The sequence below is a fragment of the Muscardinus avellanarius genome (genome assembly GCF_963383645.1).
Source record: "Muscardinus avellanarius genome assembly, chromosome: 11".
Classification (NCBI taxonomy): Eukaryota; Metazoa; Chordata; class Mammalia; order Rodentia; family Gliridae; genus Muscardinus; species Muscardinus avellanarius.
Genome location: NC_137797.1, coordinates 46,091,532 through 46,117,177, shown reverse-complemented (window position 1 = coordinate 46,117,177; position 25,646 = coordinate 46,091,532). Strand labels below are relative to the sequence as shown.

The 25,646-nt window shown below is 37.2% G+C and overlaps 1 protein-coding gene across 1 annotated transcript in view; it reads left to right on the top strand.

The window, feature by feature from the left end:
* Positions 1-19,274: 19,274 nt before the first annotated feature.
* GLIPR1L2 (GLIPR1 like 2) overlaps positions 19,275-25,646 on the top strand; it is a gene marked incomplete at its 5' end in the record, with an annotated part of 32,548 nt that continues 26,176 nt past the window's right edge. The window contains one exon of the mRNA XM_080704829.1: positions 19,275-19,371. Within this exon, the coding sequence (XP_080560955.1) occupies positions 19,275-19,371 (97 nt within the window). The remainder of the gene's footprint in view (positions 19,372-25,646) is intronic.

The window sequence follows — 25,646 nt, the reverse complement described above, 5'->3', positions numbered from 1 at the left end:
ATTTGTAAAGAAACTAGGTAATATAGGGTAAGAGCCATGTAAAAGAAATAGAGGGAAAAGTTCCTGGCCTTTACTCAGGAAATAGAACTAGCTGCTCCAGACTCCCCTAATGATTCCTAAATTAAAACCTGAGTGAATCCAAATGCTCCCAAGTAATTTAGCTGTGTCCCAAAATTTAGAGGAATATATGGTATCCAGGATCTAACATTTATAATGTTTAGCATCTAATTAAATATTATCAGGAATGCCAAGAAGCAAAAAATAACACTTATATTGAGGAGGATAATCGGTTGAGAATGATAAAGAATTAACAGAGATGCTAGAATTAATGATGAAAAAATAAATTTTTATTATAACTGTAGCCCATATTTTCAAAAGTTAAGCAGAGAGTAGGATGATATTAAAAATAGAAAACTACAATATCTGAGTTGAAACAAAATTCTTTTGTCTTAAGGCTCTTCTCCTCCATGTAAAATATGATAATTTAGCTTGACCATAATAAGGAAAAGATGTATACTATAAACTTTCCACTAACCTTTTTTTTTTTTTTTTTTTTTTTTTTTTTTGGTTGTACTGGGGATGGAACCCAGGGGCCTTCTACCTCCCGACTACACTCCCAGACCTATTTTATAATTTAACTTGGAAACAGGGTCTCACTAAGTTGCTGAGAACCTCACTAAGTACCTGAGGCTGGCTTTGAATCTGCATGATCCTCCTGTCTTGGCCTCCCAACTGCTGGGATTATAAGCATGCGCCACTACTCCTGGCTCCACTAAAATTTAAGAAAGAGAATTGCATCAAATACGCTGATAAATCAGTTAAAACAAAGTTTTTAAATATATCTGATTAATCTGAAATAAGGCAGAAAAAGGATAGGGAGACAAAGAACACATGAGACAAACAGGAAGGTAACAGGCTCAAAACTAACTATATCAACAATTACCTCAACTGTCAATGGTTATAAAGGCCCAAAATTAAAGGCAGAAATTGCAGGAGTAGATAAAGAAATTGAGAACCAGCTTTATGCTACCTACACCAAACATACTTTTAGTATGACTTAAAGAATACAGTTTAAAAATGAAAGAATGGAAAAAAGGCTTACCCTGTTAACATGAATCAAAAGAAAGCTAGAATGATGGTACTGTCTTTAGACAATGTAGATTTTGAAGCAGAGGATATTACTAGCAGTAAAAAAAATTTCAAAATGGTAGTGGGATTAATTAATCAAAAGAATATAAGAATTCTAAATGTGAATTAAAAATCAAAAGAGCTATAAGAAGAGGCTGGGCGTGGTGGCGCACGCTTCTAATCCCAGCATTCAGGAGGCTGAGACCAGAGGATCATGGTTTGCAGACAGCCTCAGCTACTTAGTGAGGCCCTCTGCAATTTAGTGAGACCCTGTTTAAAAATAAAGAATAAAAAATAGGACTGGGGGTGTAGCTTGGAGGTAGAATGCCCCTGGGTTCCATTCCCAGACATGCAAAAAAAAAAAAAAAAAAAAAAAAAAAGAGCTATAAGAAGAAGAAATGGAAAAGCTGCCATTATCATCAGGCATTTCTGTATTCCTATATGATACTGGAACAAATAGAAGATGAATAGGGCTATAGATTTGAGCAACACAGGCAACCAATCTCCCTTATTGACATTGTTAACCTACACCACTAAACATCAGAATACATATTCTTTTCAAATGTGTGGAATGCTGTTAAAGCAGTAGTTGGGCTGGATGTGATGGTGCACACCAGTAATTGCAGCTACCAGGAAGGCTGAGATAGGAGGACTATAAGCTAGAGGTCAGCTTGGACAATTTAGCAGGGCACTGTTTCAAAATAAAATTTAAAAAAGCATGGGTCTGTAGTTCAGTGGTAGAGGGTTAAATGCACACTGGGTTAAATCTTCAGTATAAAAATAAATAAATTTAAGCTTGGCATGGTGGTGCATGCTTGTAATCCCAGTATTTGGGAGGCTGAGATAGGAGGATTCAGGGTTGTGGCCAGCCTCAGCTACTTAGTGAGACCCTTTGCAACTTAGGGAGAACATGTTTCAAAATAAAGAATAAAATATAGGGCTGTAGCTTGGGGGTAGAATGCCCCTGGGTTCCATGCCCAGTACCACAAAAAATAAAAATAAAAAATAAAAAAAATAAAAATTTTAAAAGCAGTAGCTAAACTGGCTGAGATGGCACATAGTAGTGCACACTTGTAATCCCTGGGCTTGGGAGGCTGAGACAGGAGGATCAGGCAGGTTCGAAGCCAGCCTTAGCTGGTTTAAGAGACCCTATTTCCAAATAAAATATTTAAAAAAATAGATCTGAGAGTGTAGCCTGGAGGTAGAGGGCCCCTGGGTTCCATCCCCAGTACCACAAAAATAAATAAATAAAATAAAATGCATTGGTTTATATTATCAAAAAGCGAGCAAGTCTTTCTGGTACATCATCAGGTAAAACTAGATAAGATGACTATGGTACTAAACTTTTAATTAAATCATAAAGCATGTTTCATTTGCAATTTAAGTTTTACTTATTCCATTTATAAAAGAAGAAATAATCATGGTGTCTATGACAAAAATGTTTTGACTATTAAGTGCTACTATATTGGGTTTAAACATAATTTGTGTACTATATGAGAACACCTTGTCCTAAAATACTTTAAATAGGAGCATTGTGAACTTGTAAATTAGTACAACCGTAATGGAAAATAGTTTGGAGGTTCCTAAAAACTGAGGAATGAAACCACCATATGACCCAGCTATGCCACTCCTCAATTTCTTTTCTTTTTTTTTTTATTTTTTTATTGGTGCACTGTATTCATACATCATAGTGGGATACAAACTTTTGTAGACATACATGCACACATCGCCCAGTCAGCCCCCACCCGATCCCTACCCCATTCTCTCCCCATCCCTCCCTCCCATGCTTGGCTTAGTGGTTGACATCTAGTATTATAGCAATTTATCCAAAATTAAAAATGATAATCTCACATAACAGTTTCATTTGTCTGATACCAAGCTTTTGATGACTTAAAGATAACATTTCAATATTTCTTTTTACTTCTTTCTTACCAGATAATTTTTTTTTCTATTTTTTTAGGTGAAACTATCATATATTTATATATTTATTTTTCAGAAAAAAAAATCTATCCTAATATGGAATATGGACTCTAGATACCCACAACAATCTTGAAAAAGAACAAAGCTAGAAGATATATATTTTCTGATTTTAAACCATATAAAGCTACAATAATTGAAACAGTGTAGTACTATTCTAAAGGCAGATATATAAACCATTGGAGTTAAATAAAAGCCTAGAGCTAAATTCTTCCCTATATTGTCAAGTTATTTTTGACAAGGTTTCCACGAACATTTGGTGGTGGAAATAATAATCTTTTAACTAAATATTGTTGAAAAATAATAATTACATGAAAAAGAATAAAATTGGACCCTTACCTAATCCCATATACAAATATTAACTCAAAATAGATAAAAGACTTAAATATAAATCTTAAGACTATAAACTTTTAGGAGAAAATCTGGGTCATAAAACCTCACAACATTGAAATTGGCAGTGATTTCTTGGATATGATTTCAATGGCACAGGCAACAGAAGAGTATACAAACTCCCTAAAAAAAAAAAAAATTGTATATCCAAAGACAATGTAAACAGAGTTAACAGTTACTAATAGAATGGGATAAAATATTTCCAAATGCTATATCTGAAGGTATATTAATATTCCAACTAGAAATCCTAAAAATTAACAACAATAAAGGCAAACAATACCATTTAGATATAGGTAAAAGACTAACATAAATAATGAATCTCCACAGATAACCAATCTTAGTTGTCTGTTGGATGGAAAAATCTCGTTTCTCTGGTTCTGGTGTGTTTTACCTATTTCTTCTTTGTAGTTAATCTCTTTGAGTATTTTCTCTAGTGCTGGTTTTGAAGACATAAATTCCTTCAGTTTCTGTTTGTCATGGAAGCTTCTTATTTCTCCATCTAATTTGATAGAAAGTTTTGCTGGGTAGGAAATTTTTGGCTGGAAGCTGTTTTCTTTCAGAGTTTGGAATATGTTACTCCAAGCCCTTCTGGCTCTCATGACTTGGTTTGGGAAGTCTGGAGTGATTCTAATTGGTTTGCCTCTGAATGTCACTTGGCCCCTTGTTTTTGTTGCCTTTAAGATTCTCTGCTTGGCTTCCACATTGGTCATTTTGACAATTATGTGGCATGGGGATCCTCTTCTCCAATCCTGTCTAAAGGGAGTTCTATAAGTTTCCTGGACCTGTGTATCAACCTCTTGCTCTATGTTTGGAAAATTTTCTGCTATACTTCCTTGAAGAGATTGTTGATCCCTTTGGTTTCACTTTCTTTTCCCTCCTCTGTTCCAATTATTCTTAGGTTAGCTCTCTTAAAATGGGCCCATATTTCTTCAATATCAGATTCCTGCTGTCGGATTTTTTTTCTAGATTAGAAACTATGCGTTCATTTTTGGAATGATCATCTTCTAAGAGCGAGATTCTGTTCTCCTTGTTGTCTAATCGGTTGTTTGTACTTTGAATTGAGGCCTTTACTTCATTAATTGCATCCTTTATCTCTTTTTGGCTCTCTCTGAGTTCTTTTGGAAGCACCTCTATTATTTCTACAGTTATTTTCCTGATTTGATCTTCTAGAAATCTCTGATTTTCTGTTTTATCGGGTTCTGATGTTGTGGGCTTGTGGGCATTCATTGCTCCAGTATTATTCCTCTTTCCCATGATTTCGGATGTTTGTGCCTTCTCTGGGTTCTTCCCTTGGGTCACTATGACTTCACTTAAGGTGTTCTGGATCTCGAGTCAGTAGTATCTCAGACCCCACTACTCCTTTACTGGGTTGTATCACAGAGTCTCCGACCCAGAGAGTCGATAGAGGCTGCTTTAGACTGTGGGGGGCGCCAGGTTGCACGTTCTCCTATGGTGTGATATCTCTGCCACCGCCACTCCCCCACTGGGTCAAGTCCCAGGGAGAACAGTACTGGGATTTCTCCTCTGTGGCCCGCAATTTGACTCACTGTTCTTGAGTTCGCAGATGTAGCTGTACTGGACTCGGTGAATTCGCTGCTGCTGCCGTCAGTGACAATATGGCGCCGCTGCTATGCCCTCGGCCGTGAGGCTGGTGTATTTCTTCTTTGTTTTGATTTCCACTCTGAATCTCTGCAGCGTGTGCTGAGCTCAGCCACTGGGAGCTTTAGATGCTCCCTGCGCGGAGAAATCCCGCCTGGCTGTTCCGCAGCGGCTCACCTCCGCTTGCTGTAGCCGTCCGGTGAATTCGCCTCTGCCGCCGGCAGTAAAGCGCTGCTGCCGCGTCCTCGGGCGTGAGGCCAGTGTGTCTCCTCTGTGGCTCTGAGCTCTGTTCTCAGTCTGCTTTCTCTCTGGAGCCTGGTGATTTTTTTGTTTCTCTGGTGATCGTGTTTTCTGGCTATGAAAGGCGCTGATTTTGTGGTAATGGAGATTGGTTGTTAGCGGGGCTCTTAAGCCCCACTTTTCTCGGTTGCCATCTTCTCAATTTCTTTTCTAAAGAACAAAAGTAAGAATATTGTAGTGATACATGCATACCCATGTTTGTAGCACCACATTACACAATAGCCAAATTATGGGACCTACCCAGATGTCCAGTAACAAACGAATGGATTAAAAAATGTAGTATATACACACAATGGGATTTTACTCAGCACTAAAGAAGAATAAACTTATACCATTTGCAGGAAAATGGATGGAACTGGAGAATATTATGCTAAGTGATATTAATCAGTCTCAGAAAGTCAAGGTTCTTATGTTTTCTCTCATTTATGGAAGCTAGAGAAAAAATAGGAAACATAATGGATTTTACATAATACAAAAAATATCTGTAGAGTAGTTTAAGGAGATTATTGTGAAAGTGTGGAAGGGAAAAAGGACAAACCCAGGAAAAAAACATTCAAATAATACTATGGCAATACATGATGATATTCTCACTAACTCATGTGGGAAGGGAGAGGGGGTCAGGGTGAGATCTCGAGGGAAATGCACAGATATCTGCATGTATGTTTTTAACACATCGAGCATCACTAATTATGTATAATTACAAAGCACCAATAAAATACAATAAAATAAAATAATAAATAAAAAAGAGATGAGCATACAGCTGGGACAAAAGTTGCTGATTTTTCCCTTTTCAACCGTTTTGATTTAGTAAGAGTCCAAAACAACTTGCATCAATGCACATACATAAAAATCATCACCAGTTGATCAATACATGTTTCTCTTTTGTTACAGAGGAAATCTTTTGCAGACGCAACCTTACAAAAAAGGAGTCCCCTGCTCTTTGTGTTCAGCAGAAGATAAATGCATAAGAAAACTCTGCAGTAAGCAAAAAAGAAAAAAAATAATCATAGCATTCCATTTGGACAGTCATGTTTACATAAATTCATTATATTTTAAAAAGTGGCTCTTCTAGTTTGTAATTTATAGATAATATTTGTCACATCTATCTAATAATGTCAATCATTTCTCATAAATTGCCTCTATACTGAAATGATCTCTGCCTGCTTCACTATTTCCTCCCTCAAGCTAAAGGACAGAAAGAAATGAGATTCAACTTTGATCCAGTTTGCTGCTGCAGTCAAAATACTAGCTGAAAAGTTTATTTGTATCTGCTTCCAGTTGCCTCCTTTTCATAGTTGTTATTAAAAATAGTGATTCATTCAGAAGAAAATATTAATCAAGTTCCAAATTAATAGCAACTGAAAACTATCATGTTTCTTTTTCATTGGCAGCTTTTTGTTTCTTAAAACAAATATTCTAAGTGTAAATGTATATGTTATTGCTGGAAGAAATGTATATGTTCTTATTTAGCCATGAAAGAAGACAAACATAAAAATGACATATATTTATTCCATTTATGTAAAGTTGAAAAATCAGGAAGACTTATCTATGCTTGGAGTTTTATAGTGGGTACCTTTGGAGAGGATAGAGGAATTAGTGATTGAAAAGGATACCAAAAGAACTCCCTGACTTATACTGTAGCAGGTTTATGCACTCTGCAATAAAACATCAAACTTCCTACTTATGAGACATGAAAGTCTCCTTGTTTAAACTGTATTTCAATTAAAGAATGCATTTAATAGAAGTAAGGCCAGTTGGGTGTGGTAGTACATTCTTGTGATCCCAGTACTTTGGAGACTGATACAGGAGGGTTTCAAGTGTGCTGCCAGCTTTTGCAACTTAGTGAGGCCTTTAACAACTACTTAGTGAGACCCTCTTTCAAAATAAAAAAAAAAAATGGGGCTGAGGGTGTAGCTCAGAGGGAGGGCCCTGGGTTTAATTCACAATATTAAAAAATTAAAAATTAAAAAACAAGGTCAAATTTCAGAGTTAATTCAGTGCATTTAAAAAAATATTGCCTTCTACTTGCTAATATTTTCTAGTCAAAACAATATCAAGAAAATAATGATGTGTTCTTTTTTCACTTCCTCCTTTTTTTTCACTTCCTCCTCTTGCCCATTATCAAGCTACTGTCATTTCTTGTCTAAACTAGCATAGTGTCCCACTTTTTGCTTTATTCCAAACTGTTTTATAAAATAAAATCAGACCAAGTGATTCCTATTGTTAATCTTTCAATTGTCTTTTATTACAATAAAAGAAAAATCTCGAATTCTATACCATGTGACCAAGAAGTCCAAGCACGATCTGGTTCATGCATCCTCTTGCCTATCATAAATTTTGGAGCAGACTTCAAGCTCCACTGTCTCCTCCCTCTAAATGAAATTTCTTTTTAAAATCTCCAATACCCAGATCAGTCTAAGTCTATTTCTATTTTGTTTTTTGTTAGTTTAAATAAGATGCTCCATTTCTTTCCATTTCTTGGTATGTGATAAATTTTCCTTAGAGATGTTCATTAGGATGGCTTCACATCCAGAAGTGGAAACTAGTGCTACTTCCCTTCAATAAGCACTTGCTATCGTATCACCTACAGGCCTATCCCGGAAGAGACCTGGCAGGTTTGTCTTTTGCTCCATTGGACTCCCCTGCAACAACACACACACACACACACACACACACACACACACACACACACACGAAGATATGTGTGTTCTTTTGCTGAATTCAATTTCGTAAAAGGTCCCAGAAGAAAGGTCATCTTGCTGTTTCAGTCCCAACTGATACCTACATACACACAGCCATAATGTCAATCCACACACAGCAGAGGAATGACCTAGAAGAGCCAACCAACCCAGATAATGAATAAATTGCTTTTCTTTTAAGCCATTAACATTTGGGAAAGTCTGTGTTACTGCAGTAAATAACTGGAACACTTCATGTTTTCATTAAACATGTGTAAGACAAAAATGTAGAAGTCTCCACCTTTTTCTGTGCTGAGCAGATAAAAATTTTTCTTAGTTCAAACAAAATTTAGTTAAGGATCAGAATTTCTGTAAGGGCTGGTCTACCTCTACTACCCCTGTATAAGGGTGTAAGTTTCATTCACATTCTCATGTTTTACCAGTGTCTTCCCTGGTGGGGTCAGAATTCTAGTCCTTATCGCCTTAGTATTTTGAAATTGCTGAGTCTCTGCTTTACTTTCTATACTCTTTTAGGGAAGGTGTGTGGATTCCTTCCCTTCATACCTTTAAAATTAAACAAATAATTTGAGTGCAAATTGGGCATTTCTTAAGTTTATTTCCTCCACCTCTTCTCACCTGGATCTTGGCTCTTCAATTTTCTGATTTTGTTTCTCTAGCCCTGCATGGCTACCAAAAGCTCTGCTGGTTTCTCTCTTTTCAAAAATTTGTCTCTGCTTGTACAAAGTCCAGAGGTTGAACTTTAAACCTGTGTCATGTTTCAATAGATAAACCCAGGGAGGAAGCAGATTTCATCCTACCGGAGAATCTCCGGTTCTGAAATTCCAGCCCTTCTAGTCTATTGCTCAGTCAAATCCCTGATACTCATAAATGGGGTTTTGTTGTATTTTACCTTAATTTTCTAGTTTTGCTTGATGAGTGCATCTGTCTGTCGGAAGCTTCTCCATCCCAGAAATATAAGCAGCTACTGACAGTGTGCTGCAAGATGGCATCTGGCTATCTGCAAGGGCTGTAATAAGCTTTGCTACCTTAGTAGAGATGTTTTTCCCAACCTCCTCTTTTTCCAAATTATATGGTTATTCTTGGCCATTTGTTCATGCAAGTTCACCTTAGAAGAAACTATCAAGTTGTCTTCCAGGGATTTTTTTTTTTTTTTTTTTTTTTTTTTTTTTTTTGTATTGGGGTTCCTGGAAACCCTTCTACCTCCGGGCTACACTCCCAGACCTATTTTATATTTTTTTATTTGGAAACAGGGTCTCTTAAGCCAGCGCGGCTGGCTTCGAACCTGCGCAATCCTCCTGTCTCTGCCTCCAAAGCGCGGGGTTTACAAGTGTGCCCCACCATGCCCGGCAGAAACTGTCAATTCTGTAGAATTGATTTTGTTTGCCATTATATTGAGATAAAGTGGGAAGAATTTATAGGTAAATTTAGAAGGAATTACCATCTTTACATTACTATTTCCACAAAGAAAATTAATTTACTTAGGTATTTTTAAATGTCTTTCATTTAAGTTTTGATATCTTCTCAGTAAAAGCTTAATACATCAAATGGCCGGGCGTGGTGGCGCACGCTTGTAATCCCCATGCTTGGGAGGTGGAGACAGGAGGATCGCGCTGGTTCCAAGCCAGCCTCTATGGCTTAAGACCCTGTTTCCAAAAATATATATAAAATAGCTCTGGGAGTGTAGCGTGTAGCCCGGAGGTAAAAGGGTTTCCAGAAACCCCAGTACCACAAAAAAAAAAAAAAAAAAAGCTTAATACATCAAATGACATAGTCATAGTGACATAGATTTGTTGCTCTTATATTTTAATAACATTCCCAAATCAATTTTTGTGTTTTGTAGGAATACAGATGCTTTCATATATTAGTCAACTATTTAGGAATCTTATCAAAAGTTTATTGATTTGTTTAGACTTTCTATGATGAACATGTTATCTGTAGAAAAATGCAAGTTTTATTATTTCTTCTACTCATTATTTCCATTATTTATTTTACTGATAATATTGGTTCATTCTTCAGGGCAGTGTTGAACATAAACTGTAAAGGTGAATACTCTTCTCTGGTTCCTGACTTTAAAGGCAATATTTCAACACTACACCTATTTACTTTATGTTGTTTTTAAATTTATCTTCATAGTAAGTTTATGAAAGTGTTTTTTTAATTTTGTTAAGTTTTTTTTTTTTTTTTTTTTTTTTGGTGGTACTGGGGTTCCTGGAAGCCCTTCTACCTCGGGGCTACACTCCCAGACCTATTTTTACATTTTTATTTGGAAACAGGGTCTCCTAAACCAGCGCACGCGCGGCTGGCTTCGAACCTGCGCGATCCTCCTGTCTCTGCCTCCCAAGCGCGGGGATTACAAGCGTGCGCCACCACGCCCGGCTTTGTTAAGTTTTTTTTAACTTAAATGGATGTTTAATTTTACCCAGTATTTTTGTATCTCTGAGAATGATCCTAAATGTTTCCCCCTTTGATGTCTGAATGTTGTACAGTGTATCAAACCATTTCTATTGCAATGTAGCCAAATTTTAAAATTTCAAAAGAAACTAGTAGCTAAGTGAGGGCCCCATAATCTAAAATTAATCATTTTTTTTTACTGTGGTAAGTTCAATTTGATCATGAGGTTTCATTTATAGATAGCTTATATGATTCTCCTAAATAATTTAGTTATAATTTTTGCAATTAATTTTAGACAAAACTGGCCTCTAATTTTTCTTCTTTATTTCTTCTTGTAAAATTTTTTTGCAACAAGGTTGTAGTAGCTGCAAGAATTTGGACCATTACTTTTAATATTTTGGTTACAGTTGTATGAAGTTTTCATTATTTCACTTCTGTATGTTTGGGAGATATTCTGTGTAAAACTATTTTGTTCTGATGTGTGTATGTATATGTTATGTGTTTGTAAATTTAGTTAATTATTTAATTTCTTTAATGGTTATGTGAAATTCAGATTTGGAGAAATATTAACAAATTGTCTTATATTTTTATTTCTGCTCTGTTTTTATATTCCATTTAAGTACTATTATTTGGGGCTTGTTATTTTCTTTTTGTTGAAAAATCTATTAAAAATCAACTTTTAGCTTGGTTGATTTCATTTTTTGAGAAACAGCTATGGTATAATGTTTACATGTAGAGGTCTTAAGAGTCAGATGGGAGGTGATTAAGAGAATTGAATATGCTAAATCATGCAAAGTAATTTGAACCCCAAATAAAGTAAGTTCTTAATAAATTTTAGCTATTGCTAGGGTGCAATGACACATGCCTCTAACCATGGAACTTAGAAGGCTGAGACAGGAAGATCACAAATTTAAGGCTAACCTTTGCAATTTAGTAAGATTCTGTCTCAAAAAAGAAAAGGGGCTAAGGATATAGCTAAGTAGTAGAGTGCCCCTAAACACAATTCCCAGACACCCCCCCCACACACAGCTAATTAGTTACTGATTATTTTCTACCTTTGACTCAGTTTATACTTATCATAGCATTTATTTTCTGAAATAACCACTTGTATTCATTTTATTTATTCATCCCATTTTAAAAGTAATGATAGATTCCTCTTCCTTTGCTGTTTTATGATGAAAGGATTATTTTTTTCTGATAATTATTATGCCCAAAGCCTAATACCATGCTCCATACATAGTAGAAAAGGAATGAAAATATACAAATAGAATAAAAAGCAAATTGAATTAATGAATTCCCAATAGGCACATGATCTTATTAAAATATAGAAAATACATGGAGAAAAATTTGGGTCAAGGATCAATACAGAAATGAAAGTATTATTTAAAACGCAACATGAAAAATGACAATTATCAGGTTTACTACTTTGTAGTGTTGTCTGTTTTCAATTTTTGTGTCTTCAATGCAAGAGGCATTCTAGAAATATTTGTTGACATAAAGAGTATTGAGTATTATAAATGTTTTAAATTACTGTTGAGTTTTGGTAGAAAGCTTTTATTTTTAATTTTTCCTGTAACACTGGATATTGAACCAAACAGCATTCTACATTCAAGCTTCACCCCCAAACTTCTTCTTTTTTTATTTTGAAACAGGGGTTTGCTAGGTTGTTGGCAGTTTTACTATGTTGCGGAGACTGTTCTTGAACCTGTGACCTTCCTGTCTCAGCCTCTACAGTATGGGAATTACAAGCATGTGTCACCACTCCAAGTTAAAGGCTTTTATTTTCTTAATGTAAAATTTTAACTATTTTTTCTAAATTTTTTACCTTATTCTAACATGAGAAAACAAGTGAATGTCTTTTATTTTTTCTATTTTAGGGACTTTAAAGATTGTTTTACCTGACAGTATGTATAAAAATATTTTATATTGATAGAATGCTTTCTTTCCCTTAAAATTAAATTGAGATTTTGTATTCTTTTTTATTGACAGAAAGTAAAGCTGAAAGGACAATTGGGAAATCACCTCAGTGGATAACTTTTAGTATATTCAGCATAAATTTTATTCTTCTGAAAATGTTTTGAAACTTTAATTCACAAGAATGCCTCGTGTACAAAAGGAGTACCTAATGAAAATGTAACTCTATCAAATAAATATTCTCTATTTTTGTCTGATATCTAAAGTTAATATTTATTTTTAATTCAAAAGATATGTTATGGCATGAAAAATGGGTAGAATAGTTTTAAGATTTTTAAAATTATGATTAATATACATATACAGGTGTTGGAAGAGCCCCAGTCTCTAACTTAATAATGGGAATGGATTGCCACTTGAGTTATAAAGATTTAAGAAACTAAATATATTTCATGTATTAGATGGTTTCTTTATTTGCAGTACTATCACGAAAAATACAATCATACTCAGAAAAAAATATTTTTGTAGAAGGTTTGAGAGTTTGTGATGTCATACATTAGGGCTATAATATTTGAGGAATTAGTTAAATGATTAAATTCTCATAATTTAATAAATGAATTAAATCAATGCAATGATTTTAATGATTAATTAAATCAATAAACTGGAAAAGAAAAATAAACTAAACTTTTAAGAAATTTGCACATTTACAGACTATTTATGACAGATCAAAAAATACACTGAAACAAAGATAGTCTTCTCCAAAAATGCTGTTGGCAAAATTAGCTAAGTATGTGCAGAAAAAATGGAAATAAACCCCACTTTTAACTCTACTCAAGAGTCCATTCAAGATGTATCTAAAAACTGGAAATTAGACCAGAGACCCTGCAGCTCCGTGAAGAAGGAATAGGTCCAATACTTCAACACATAGGCATAGGTAAAAACTTTCTCAACAAGATCCCAAAGGCACAGAAAATTTAAAGGAGGAAAACTGCATGGGATTGCATTAATCTGAAGAGCTTCTATTACAGCAAAGGAGACTACCAAAAACCTCAACAAAGAGCCAACAGAATGGGAGAAAATTTTTATTAATTACTCTTCTGATAAAGAATATCTAGAATATACAAAGAACTCAAGAAACTCATTGCTAAGAAAACAAATAACCCAATTAAAAATTGGCAAATAAACTAAATAGATCCTTTGCAAAAGAAGAAATTCAAATGCTCAACATCATTAGCAATTAGAGATATGCAAATCAAAACTACCTTGATTTTCACCTAATTCCAGTTAGAATGGCAATCATTCAAAATACAAACAACAATCGCTGTCAAGTGTGTAGAGAAGTGGAAACTCTAATAAATTGTTGGTGGGACTGCAAATTAGTGCAACCACTTTGAAAAACTGTATGTAGGATCCTGAGAAGAATGTGAACAAATCTATCATTAGACTCAGCAATACCATTTCTGGATATCTATCCCCCAAAATGGAAACCAAACTACCAAACTAATGCATTCATAGCTATGTTTATACACAATCCACAATTGCCAAACTATGGAACTGGCCAAGATGTTCATCAACAGATGATTGGATTACAAAACTATGGGATATGTACAAAATGGCATTTTACTCAGCCATAAAGAAAAAAATTACAACATGTGTAGGGAAATGGATGAAATTGGAGAATATTAAGCTAAGTGAGGGTAATCAGTCATAAAAAGTAAAAAATTGGATGTTCTCCCTAATATACAGAAGCTAGGGAGAAAATGGGTCATAGGAGGACCCTAAACAAAGAAGGAGAAACCTTAGATGAATAAAGAAGGGGACCTAACTGAGGGAGATGGGGGGAGAGAGAAATTCCCTAATGTACATGATGTACATTCACAAACATCAATCAGTAAGCCAAACATGAGAAGGAGGAAGGGGGGAGGAAATGAAGTGGAAATTGAGGAAGGGCTAAATGAATGATGTGTGTATGTATGCCTCTACCATCTTATACTCCATTAAGATATATGGTTATAATGTACCAATAAAATAATTAGACAAAAATAAGATCTAAAAGATGAACATATGTTCAGAAAATTAAATCTTATGCTTTTATGTGATTTACTTTAAGATGTGTCCTGTATAAATAATAGAATGTAAATTGTGTATACTTTTTAAAAAAATCATACAAAATTATTTATGGTATAATTTACAACATATCTACGAACTAAAGAATTAATTCTGACATGTCTTTGTCTAAAGACAAAATTATTCATTAAATTTGTTTTCTTATTCTTGTAGATTATTTTTTAAACTAAGGCAATCACCAGCATCCATCCAACAATATACACTTTAAAACATATTTAAGTGTATTTTTAACAGTAATGACAAATGTTTTGTATATATTGCCAATATCTAGGAATTCCCACATGGTTGGAAGATTGGTGCTATATTTTAAAATAAAGTCAAGTAGTTTTGTATTTAAAATATTCTTATATCAAACAATGTCCCCTTGAGAAACACAATAAATAGGGAAGAGAGAGAGTTTGCCTGACACAGAGATGGCACCCAGGATATAAGGAAACACAGAGAATAATAGAATGGGGATTGGGGAAAGGAGAAGGAAGGGCAAAATGAAATAATGAAAAACTAGTCTAAACAATGCTATGTCCATAAATGAAGGTATCACTAACAATCTCACTAATATGTGTGTGTGTGTGTGTGTGTGTGTGTGTGTGTGTGCGCGCGCGCGCGCGCGCGCTGGCTGGGGTGGATAGCAGGGTGGGATCAGAAGGAAAACACAAAAATACCTGTGTATATGTATGCTTGTATCACTTTAACCCTTCCTATGATGTATAATTATTATGCACCAATAAAGTTTAAAAAGTTAAGACATTCTGTAAGTAATAAGGACATTGGTTATATATGTGTTACTCAACTCAGAGTTACATATGTGCTTTTAATTAAATGTGTTTGTATACTTTTATAGTAGAAAAAATCTATTATGAAATACACCAAAAAAGTAAAAAAGAGAACTGAGGAAATTAGTACTAAAGAGATGTTTATACCAGAAATATAAGAACTACTTCTGACATTTTCATATTATTCGCTTGCACTTGTATTTTTATAACAATAATTAAGTTGCAATTAAGATGCATCCAATTAAGAATGCATCATAATTTTTAGTTGGCTGGTTTAGTTAGAACTAGATAATATAGCCTTTAATTAAGTTTATCTGAGTTTACAAAGGGCAGCAAGAGAAATAAATAAATACTATAATCATCACTCTCAGTGAAACTCCCATTTTCTCTCAGGAAAACTACACATTACTTATCAATGTCCTCCAGACAAACCAGCAGCAAATCTCCTATAGTTTTGTACATATTTCTACTCTTTACAATTAAGAATATCAGACTGATTGTTATTTTTGTTATTTCTGATGCTGTTATTAATTGTGCATAATGCATCTGACACCATGCTAAAGTGTTAAAAATTATTTTTAATCCTTGTCAATGTAGTAAGTGAAATAATCTTTGCCCTCAGCTGGGCTGGAGACTAAGCCAGCCGTGGCAGGCGCGAGGCTCCAGGCGCGAGGCTCCTGCGTGGCCGACCCCTAGTGGAAGCCCTGGACACTGTGGCTTGGGTGAGCCTCCTAGCTGTGGGAGATTAAGCAGTGTCCTCCTGACTCCACTTTGCAGGGATAACTGGGAAGTCTCCAGCTCTCCCTGCCTTTTTTTTTTTTAATAGATAATTTTATTCTGTGCTATAATACACTGTGACTGTGAGTATAACAGCTTTGCTGTATTCACTAAACTCTTGCAGTGAATCACTGGACCTGAGGGTGGCCTGAGGGACTGCCAAACATAGGCGCATAGTTACTTATCAGTTGCTGTGTAATCATATTGCCACGAATCAGGCATGGGGGCACACACCTGTAATCCCAGTGCTTGAGAAGCTGAGGCAGGAGGATCACAGGTTCATGGCCAGCCTCAGCAATTTAGCAAGGCCCTTGGCAATTTAGTGAGATCCTGTTCCTGTTTCAAAATTAAAAAATCAGGGCCTGGGATGTAGCTCAGTGGCAAAGAACCTGCCTGCCTTGCAGGTGTGGCAGTCTGGGTTTGATCCCCAGTTCCAAAAAGACAAAAAAAAAAAAAAAAAAAAAAAAAAAAAACCCTTAGAAAAAAAGCTAAAAAAAAAATAAAAAATATTAAAGTCAATCGCTAAGCCAAACATGAGAAGGAGGGAGGGAATGGAGTGGGAATTGGGAAAGGGCTCAATGAGTGATGTGTGCATGTGTGCCTCTACCATCTTGTAATTCATTAAGATGAATGACTACAATGCAACAATAAAAAATAATATCCGGGAAAAAAAAAAAAAGAAATAATCTTAATTCATTTCTTTAACTACAAGTTAATCTAAATGTGTTTTTATAAACTGCATTCAGATTTACAAATATATTGCTTAAAAATTGCTAAGATAGACTGGAAAGTGCTTTCTTTTGTAGAGAAAACTACAAGGAATTGTTTCATACATAACTATAATAAATTCTGATCTTAACAGAGTAGTCATGTATATTTAGGAGTAAAATTTTTATATACATATTCAAGATTATGCTAAAATTTATGATTTTTTTCTTTGGATAAAATCAAATTATATTTTAAGTCCTGAAACACAACTTTACCCTAGAATATGGTTTTATACTGTGTGTGTGTGTGTGTGTGTGTGTGTGTGTGTGTGTGTGTGTATCCCCTACATGTATTTTTCTAATGGTACTACTTATTTTCTTAAAAATTATAATGTCTTCTAGTACATGAGAGATTTTAATCCTTAGACATTTATTCAGCAAATATCTCAATTGCACCCTATTTACATTTTAATAAAGTATATCTTCCTATTTCTCAATATTGGCTTTTATATGTAGCATCATTTAAATTTTCTCTTGTAATGCTTCTCATGCATCATTACTAAAATATAAATATTCAAGCCGGGCGTGGTGGCTCACGGTTGTAATCCCTGAGGTTGGGAAGCAGAGACAGGAGGATCATGCAGGTTTAAAGCCAGCCATGCTCGCTTAAGAGATCCTGTTTCCAAATAAAAATATAAAAATTAGGTATATGGGAGTGTAGCCCAGAGGTAGAAGGATTTCCAGGAACCCCAGTACCACCAAAAATAAATAAAGTAAATATTTGAATTATAGAAAAGATCAATTTAGTGTGGATTTAAATAATGAGAGAAGGAATGAATAAATTTAAAAATGTGTTTTCCAATATCTATATAGAGAACAAAATAATATGTGTTAGTGTTGATAGCCTCACTAAATTTACATTAAACATTTCAAACTTGCTGGCTTTCATCAAAATCAGAAAATGTATAAAATTACAGTATTGTTTCCCTAAAATTTCAAGCACTGGGTACAGAAACTAAGAACTTAAGGATGTCCAAATTTATGTGAGCTAAATGTTTTAAAGTACTTTTATTTCTTAAATGGAAGTAACATATCTGTTATTTATAACAACAGAATAAATAAGTATTGAAAAAGATATCAGAAGCAGAAATTAAGTGAAATGGCCCCAATACCGGGAGGGTGGGCAGGCGCAGGTGGGGCATCCTTAGGCGAACCCCCCCAGCCGGTTGGCCCAGGAGGTCTGGGCCACATGGCCCCAACCCCAGGAGCGGGCGCAGGTGGGGCACCCTTAGGCAAACCCCCCCAACCCAGTTGGCCCCGGAGGTCTGGGCCCCACCCCGGGAGGGTGGGTGGGAGCGGCGGGGCACCTTTACGTGAACCCCCCACCCAGAAGACCCCTGGAGGTCCAGGCCACATGGCCCCAACCCCGGGAGGGTGGGCGGTGCGGGTGCAGGCGCGTGTTACGGTTTGGGGAGAGTATGGCTGTGGTGAAACTGGTCCCGGGGACCCCTGTTAGGGTCCCGGACACAATTTCCCCCAACCCATAACAAAAGCCAAAAACGACCAAAATCAGAAATAAACCGCGGGTTCTTGTCCTAAGCTAAGAATAAATATGCATAGCTTGAACAGTTGCTGAAGATTTAAAGAAGTTTATTAGAAAGATAGAAATACAGAAAATAGAAATACAGTTCCATACCAGGCTGGCATGGAGGGGTGACTCGAAATGAATACAACAAAGGGATTACACGTGGACCGGACTTTTTATACCCATGACCTCCATCTTGTTTACCTAATTCTGACATAGTGAACGTCCCTGTAAGCTACCTCCCTTTAACCCTGAAAGCCACCTCCCCCAGCAAGGTGTGGCAAGGTGTCTCCTTTCATGAAGGGCAAGGTCAAACCCTGCTCCATCCTCTCTAGATCATCAAGTAGATCTGTCTTTAGATAAAAGCCTAGATCTCCTCTCTTAAGATCTGTCTTTAGATAGAGAAAGGCCTAGTTCTCCTCTCCTATTTACTGGTTAATTACTTTGAGCTAGGTTAATTTACATTGGAATAGCTGCCTGTTTTAGGCAGAAATCAAGTCCTTTCTTTACCCATGTCTACCGCCATTTTGACACAACTATTTTGAAATATACCAATTATTTTCTTTTGAAATATATTAATAATTAGAGCTTTCCCAAATCTTCCTAGGCCATTCCAATACTGGTACACGGGGCACCCTTAGGCGACCCCCCCACCCGGTTTGCCCCGGAGGTCCAGGAGGTCCAGGCCGCATGGCCCCGACAGCATGGCCTCGACTGGGGAGGGTGGGGCGCAGGAGGGGCAACCTTAGGCAACCCCCCCACCCGGAAGCCCCTGGAGGTCCAGGCTGCATGGCCCCAACCCCAGGAGGGTGGGCGGGCACAGGCGGGGCTCCCTTAGGTGATCCCCCCCACCTGGAAGGCCCCTGAGGTCCGGGCTGATATGGACTGATATGGCCCGGAGCCTGGGAGGATGGGCAGCGCAGGCAGGGCACTCTTAGGCGACCCCCCTACCAGGAAGGGCCTGGAGGTCCCCGGCCGCAGGGCCCTGACTCTGGGCGGGCGAGAAGGTGCAGGCAGGGTACCCCTAGGAGACCCTGCTCCCACCTGGAAAGAAAAAAATTTTCATCGCTACCAAGTGCCTGATCCCACATCCTCCCCAAACCACACATACTCTCTTCTCTTATTTTTAAAAATAACAGGGAAACAAAAAAAGAAAAATATTCGAGAGGGGTTAAGATGGCTACGGCAGCAGCTAGAATATTGGAGATGCAGACAAAACATATCCATCTGAACTGGAACTTTTGGAAAAATTCCCCGCGAAGGAGGACTGCTGCTTCTGAACATTGGTAAGAATCTGGGACATCACCTGTAAGGAGAGAGTCTAGCAGAGACCTCGGAGGAAGGCGGTGGCAGCAGCAGTGGCCGAGATGGTGGTGGAGACTTGGATTTGGGAGGGGCAGACATCTGATCCAACCCACCCTGATCCTCTGAAGAAATTACCCCAAAGGTCGAATGCTACTGTCATGCATGCTTAGGAACACTGGACATTATGCAGTATGGGAAAAGAGCTTAGGAAAGATTTGAAATGGTGGAGGCAGTCGCATTGGCAGTGGCAAGTACTCAGGAGAGGCAGAGATCTGACATAATACACCTGGAACTTTGGAAGAAATTACCTCAGAGGCAGAACGCTACCACCATGCACCCTTGGGAATGTGAGATAACCTGCTGGGTGAAGAGGGTGCTTGGATTGAAGCCTGCCGAGGGGTAAGGCTGGTGCTGGGGCCACCGAGGCCCTGATCGGAGCCTGCTGTGAGGCAAAGCAGGTGATAGGGCCTCTGAGGCCAGGATCAGAGCCTGCCGAGGGGTTAGGTTGGTGCCGGGGCCAGCAAGACTGGGATTGGAGCCTGCTGTGAGGCAAAGGCACTACTGAGGCCTCCGAGGCTGGGATTGGAGCCTGCTGAGGGGTTAGGCTGGTCCCAGGGCCAGCAAGGCCGGGATTGGAGCCTACCATGAGGCAAGGCTGGTCCTGGGGCCTCCGAGGCCAAAATCAGAGCCTGCCAAGGGGCCAGAGAGACCAGGATCTGAGCCTGCCATGAGGCACGACCGGTGCTGGGGCCTCCGAGGCCTGGATAGGAGCCTGCCGAGGGATTAGGCCAGGGCCGGGGCCAGTGAGGCCGGGATCGGAGCCTGCATTGAGGTATGGCCTGTGCTGGGGCCTCCGAGGGCGGAATCGGAGCCTGCTGAGGTGTGAGGTCAGTGCCGGGGCCAACGAGGCTGGGACCCGAGCCTACTGTGAGGCAAGGCCATTACTGAGGCCTCCGTGGCAGGGATCGGCACCAGCCGAGGAGTTAGGCTGGTGCCGGGGCCAGCAAGGTTGGGATCAGAGCCAGCCTTGAGGCAAGACTGGTGCTGGGACCTACGAGGCGGGGATCGGACTCTGCCGAGGGTTAAAGCCAGTGCCAGGGCCAGCGAGGCCAGGATCGGAAACTGCTGTGAGGCAAGGAGGGAGTTGGGACTTGCGAGACCAGGATAGGAGCCTGCCGAGGGGTTAGGCCGGTGCCAGGGTCAGCGTGGCTTGGATTGGAGCCTGTCATGAGGCTAGACTGGTGCTGGGGCCTCTGAGGCCAGGAGAGCAGCCAGCCGAGGGGTTAGTTTGGTGCAGGGGCCAGCGAGGCCAGGATCGGGGCCTCTCATGAGGCAAAGCCAGTGCTGGAGCCAGCGAGGTCGGGATCAGAGTTCTCCGGGTGGCCAGGCCACTACTGGGGCCATCAAGAGTGGGATCGGAACTTGAAATGCAGTATGCACAGAGAAATAGCACAGAAAATAAAATCCAGATGCTTCCCCTAATTAGCAAGAACTAGGAGGAAAGGGGTAACAGGAGGAGGTCAAGTAGTAGAAAGGGCCCTATTGAAAAGCAATTAAGGTGACCAATCAGAGGGGAGGGGATGGGGAGAATGGACTCTCTTTAAAACTCATGAGGTGTGTAAACAATTATATCAAAGATAATCACCAATTAAGCATGGGATCGACGAAGGGGGAGGGAATGGGATGGGGATTGGATGAGGGCTTATTGGATGATATGTGCTTGTATATCCTCTGAGTCTTATATTCCAAAGTGATCTATCATTAAAAAATAATTTAAAAATCAGATAAAAAAGAAATTAAGTGAAATAATTTAATAATACAATTTCCTACATTGCTTGCAAAGAAATTTAAAGCAACTGTAATAATTGCAATGCTTTCCAAAAACTTAATGTGGTAAATTATTTTATCACTTTCAAAATTATGGTGAGCAAAAATTTGGGGAGGGATATTTCAAGTTTCACATTCAAAATTCACAAAAAAAAATTTACAAGGAATCAGAACATGAAATATAACCAGTAATTTACTGAATATTATGTGAGACAAAGATTAATACGTGTGATTGCATTAAACTTAAGAGCTTCCGTACAACAAAAGACACAGAACCTCAACTGAGAGCCAACAGAATGGGAGAAAATTTTTGCCAGTTACTCCTTCGATAGAGGACTAATATCTAGAGTATACAGACAACTCAAAAACTCAGCACTAAGAAAACAAATAACCCAATTAAAAAATGGGCAAGTGAACTTAATAGGCACTTTACAAAGGAAGAAATTCAAATGGCCAATAAATGTATGAAAATATGCTCAACATAATTAGCAATCAGAGAGATGCAAATCAAAACTACCCGGAGATTTCACCTAACTCCAACTAGAATGGCAATCATTCAGAACACTAACAAAAACAAATGCTAGCGAAGGTGTGGAGAAGTGGGAAACTCTAAAACATTGTTTTTGGGATTGCAAATTAGTGCAACCACTTTGGAAAACAGTATGGAGGATCCTCAGAAGAATGGGAACCAACTTACCATACAATCCAGCAATATCACTTCTGGGTATCTACTCAAAATATTGGAAACCAAACTACTCTGTATCTATGTTCATAGCTACATAATTCACAATTGCCAAAATATGGAACCAGTTAAGATGTCCATCAACAGTGGATACAAAACTATGGGATATTTACATGATGAAATTTTACTCAAACATAAAAACAAAATTATATCACTTATAGGGAAATAGGTGAAACTGAGAACATTAGGCTAAGTGAGATTAGTCAATTACAAAAAATAAAAAATCGGATGCTATCACTAATATGTGGAAAGTAGGGAGGAAATGGGTCATAGGAAGAACTCTACATGTAGGAGATACTAAAGATAAGCAAATAAGGGAATCGAACTTAGGGAGATGGGAGGGGGAAGGAGAAAAATTCCCTAATGAACATGATGTACATTAACAAACATATCGAAGTCAAACACTAAGCCAAAAATGAGGAGGGAGGAGGGAGAAAATTGGGGGGGGGGGTTGGATAAGGGCTAATTGGGTGATGTATGTATGTATGCCTCTAGCATCTTATACTCCATTAAGATGTACATCTGCAATGCACCAATAAAAAATTAAAAATAAAGTAAAACATAAAATAAAAAAAAACAATGTTCACATATATCATACCTCTTCAAAACTTTATAAAAATGCTTTTTTAAAACATAATTCACTGGTAAATTCCACCAAACATGTAAGGAAACAATTGTACCAGTTTGCTACTATTGCTTATAGAAGATACAAGTAAAGGGAATAGTTTCTAACTCATTCTATGAGGTCAACATTTCCATAATACCGAAGCTAAAAGTATAACAAGAAAATTACAGACTAACATCTTTCATGAACACAGACACAAAAATATCTTCAAATAAAAAGAAGAAAATTCAAACAACATACCTTTCTTGGATCTACCCCTCTATAAATTAGTGAGGCTATGATATCTTTCATGGATGCTGTGGGGATTAATTAATATCTATACAGAGTACACCTTATAAATATTAATTATAAATGCCTAGATCAACATTTGTGTAATCCATCACATCCACAGGCTAAAGAAGAAAAATCATTATCCTATCAATTGATGTACAAACAGAATTTGACAAAACCCAATACCTATGCATGATTAAAAAAAATCTTAGTAAACTAAGAATAGGGGAGCACTTTCTCAAGATATTTATAAATAATATCTACAAAGAATTTATCACAACTTCATAACAGTGAAAAACTTGAAGCTTTCCCAGTAAGATCAGGAACAAGGCAAACATATTTCTTTCCACTACTACCTTTCATCATCATACTGAAGTCCTAGTTAATGTGATATGACATGAAAAGAAAATGAAAGGTATAAAAATTAGAAATAAAGAAGAAACACTGTGTTTGTTTGCAGATGACAATACTCTATGTGGAAAATTAAAGGAAATGAACAAAAAACTAATAGAATGAACTAATAAGTAATTATAGAAAATTTGCAGCATGCAAAGTTAATACAGAAAACCCAATTGTTTCCAGTATACCAGAAATACACAGGTAGTTTGAAATAAAATACCATTTACTTTACATTAGTGCCTGAAAATAGATATAAATCTAACAAAATATATACAAAATCTATGTGAGAGAAACTACACATTTTAAAAAGAAAATCAAAGACTGTAATAGAAATATTCATGTTATACCTGTTTTCTTTACATACAGATATGATAGACTATAAATATAACCAGATTTCAAGATAAATTTGAGTCTCGGGACTTAAAATACAATTTGTCTCTACTCAAAAAAAATTCCATAAATTTGAGTTGAACTATGTATATTCACTCCTAAATATACATTACTCCTGTATTTGTCAGGTCAGCATTTAGTATGGTCATATGTACGAGACAACTTCTAGTTTTCTCACCAAAGGAATACACTTTCCAGTATAAACAACTCTCAAACAATATATTTATAAATCTAAATATAATTTATGAAAATATTTTTAAATCCCTTGGTAGTTCAAGAAATTAAAAGAAAATAGATAAGGCAGGCATAGTGTGGCACATGCTTGTAATCCCAGCATTTGGGAGGCTGAGACAGGAGGATCATGGTTGGCAGACAGTCTCAGCTACTTAGTGAGGCCCTTTGCAACTCAATGAGACCCAGTTTCAAAATAAAGAATAAAAGCCAAGCGTGGTGGCACACGCTTGTAATCCCAGCATTCGGGAGGCTGACAGCCTCAGCTACCTAGTGAGGCCCTCTGCAGCTCAGTGAGACCCGGTTTCAAAATAAAGAATAAAAAATAGGGCTAGGGGTGTAGCTCAGAAGTAGGAAAAAAAGGAAATAGCTAAATAAACAAAAACAAACTCTTATTTGCAAGGTGACTTTAAACAAACTATTGGACTTTTCCTTTTCTCGAGTTTTTCCATCTGTTCAAGGATATAATAGGTAATTCTTAAGGTTTTATTATCTACATGAACTGATACTAAGAATTTAAAATAGTATCTGACACATAGTAAGGATTTATTAAATGAATTTTAATTATATTTGAAACCCTGTATTACAATTGAATGATAATTTGTATCACTGTTAGGTAAAAGCTTCCTATGGATAGAAGGAAGCTTCCATGTTTAGCTTATTCATAGCTTTTGTAACTCTAGCATCTAGCATGGGCTCTAACATATTCAAAGAACTAAAGAAATAGTAATTATTAAGATGTCTCACAATGTAATAGGCTGCTCAGAAGATGGTGAGTTTCTTATTAATATAATTATTTGGTTAGAGAATGTGATGATCACCTGGCATTGATGTCTAATCATAAGGCTAGTGAGTGTCCAAATATTCTTCCAAACCTAAAATATCATTATCCTATTCATACTTGAAATCAAGGTCTTTGTTTTGTCTGCTGTTTTTTTTAACCATCTAACACACTGCCTGATAGTATGTATAAAAAAAATAAGGTCATGAATAAAAACATCTGTGTAATTGTACTGCTTTTCAATAGTGTGTACAGAATATAATATTTTTGCAGTACTGGGGATGGAACCCAAGGGCATTCTACCTCAAGCTGCATCCCCATTCCTATTTTTTATTCTTTATTTTGATACAGGGTCTTACTGAGTTGCAAAGGGCCTCACTAAGTAGCTGAGGCTGTCCACGAACCAGGATCCTCCTGTCTAAGCCTCCCAAATGCTGGAATTACAAGCGTGCACCACCATGCCTGGCTCAGAAATATAGTTTTTAACAGCACATTTTTAGAAGATATTTTTAGCCAACCAACTACAATGCTTTCTTGTTGCAAAATTTTATCCTCAAGTGAATGGCTTTTAATATAACCTTAAGGATACTGAGCACAGTGTGTAACATGCAAATGCATACCCCTAAACAAACATATGCTTTTATTTTTACATAGGATTTAAACTCTTCAATATGAGTCTTTTACTGAGCAAAATGCAGATAAAAACACTGAG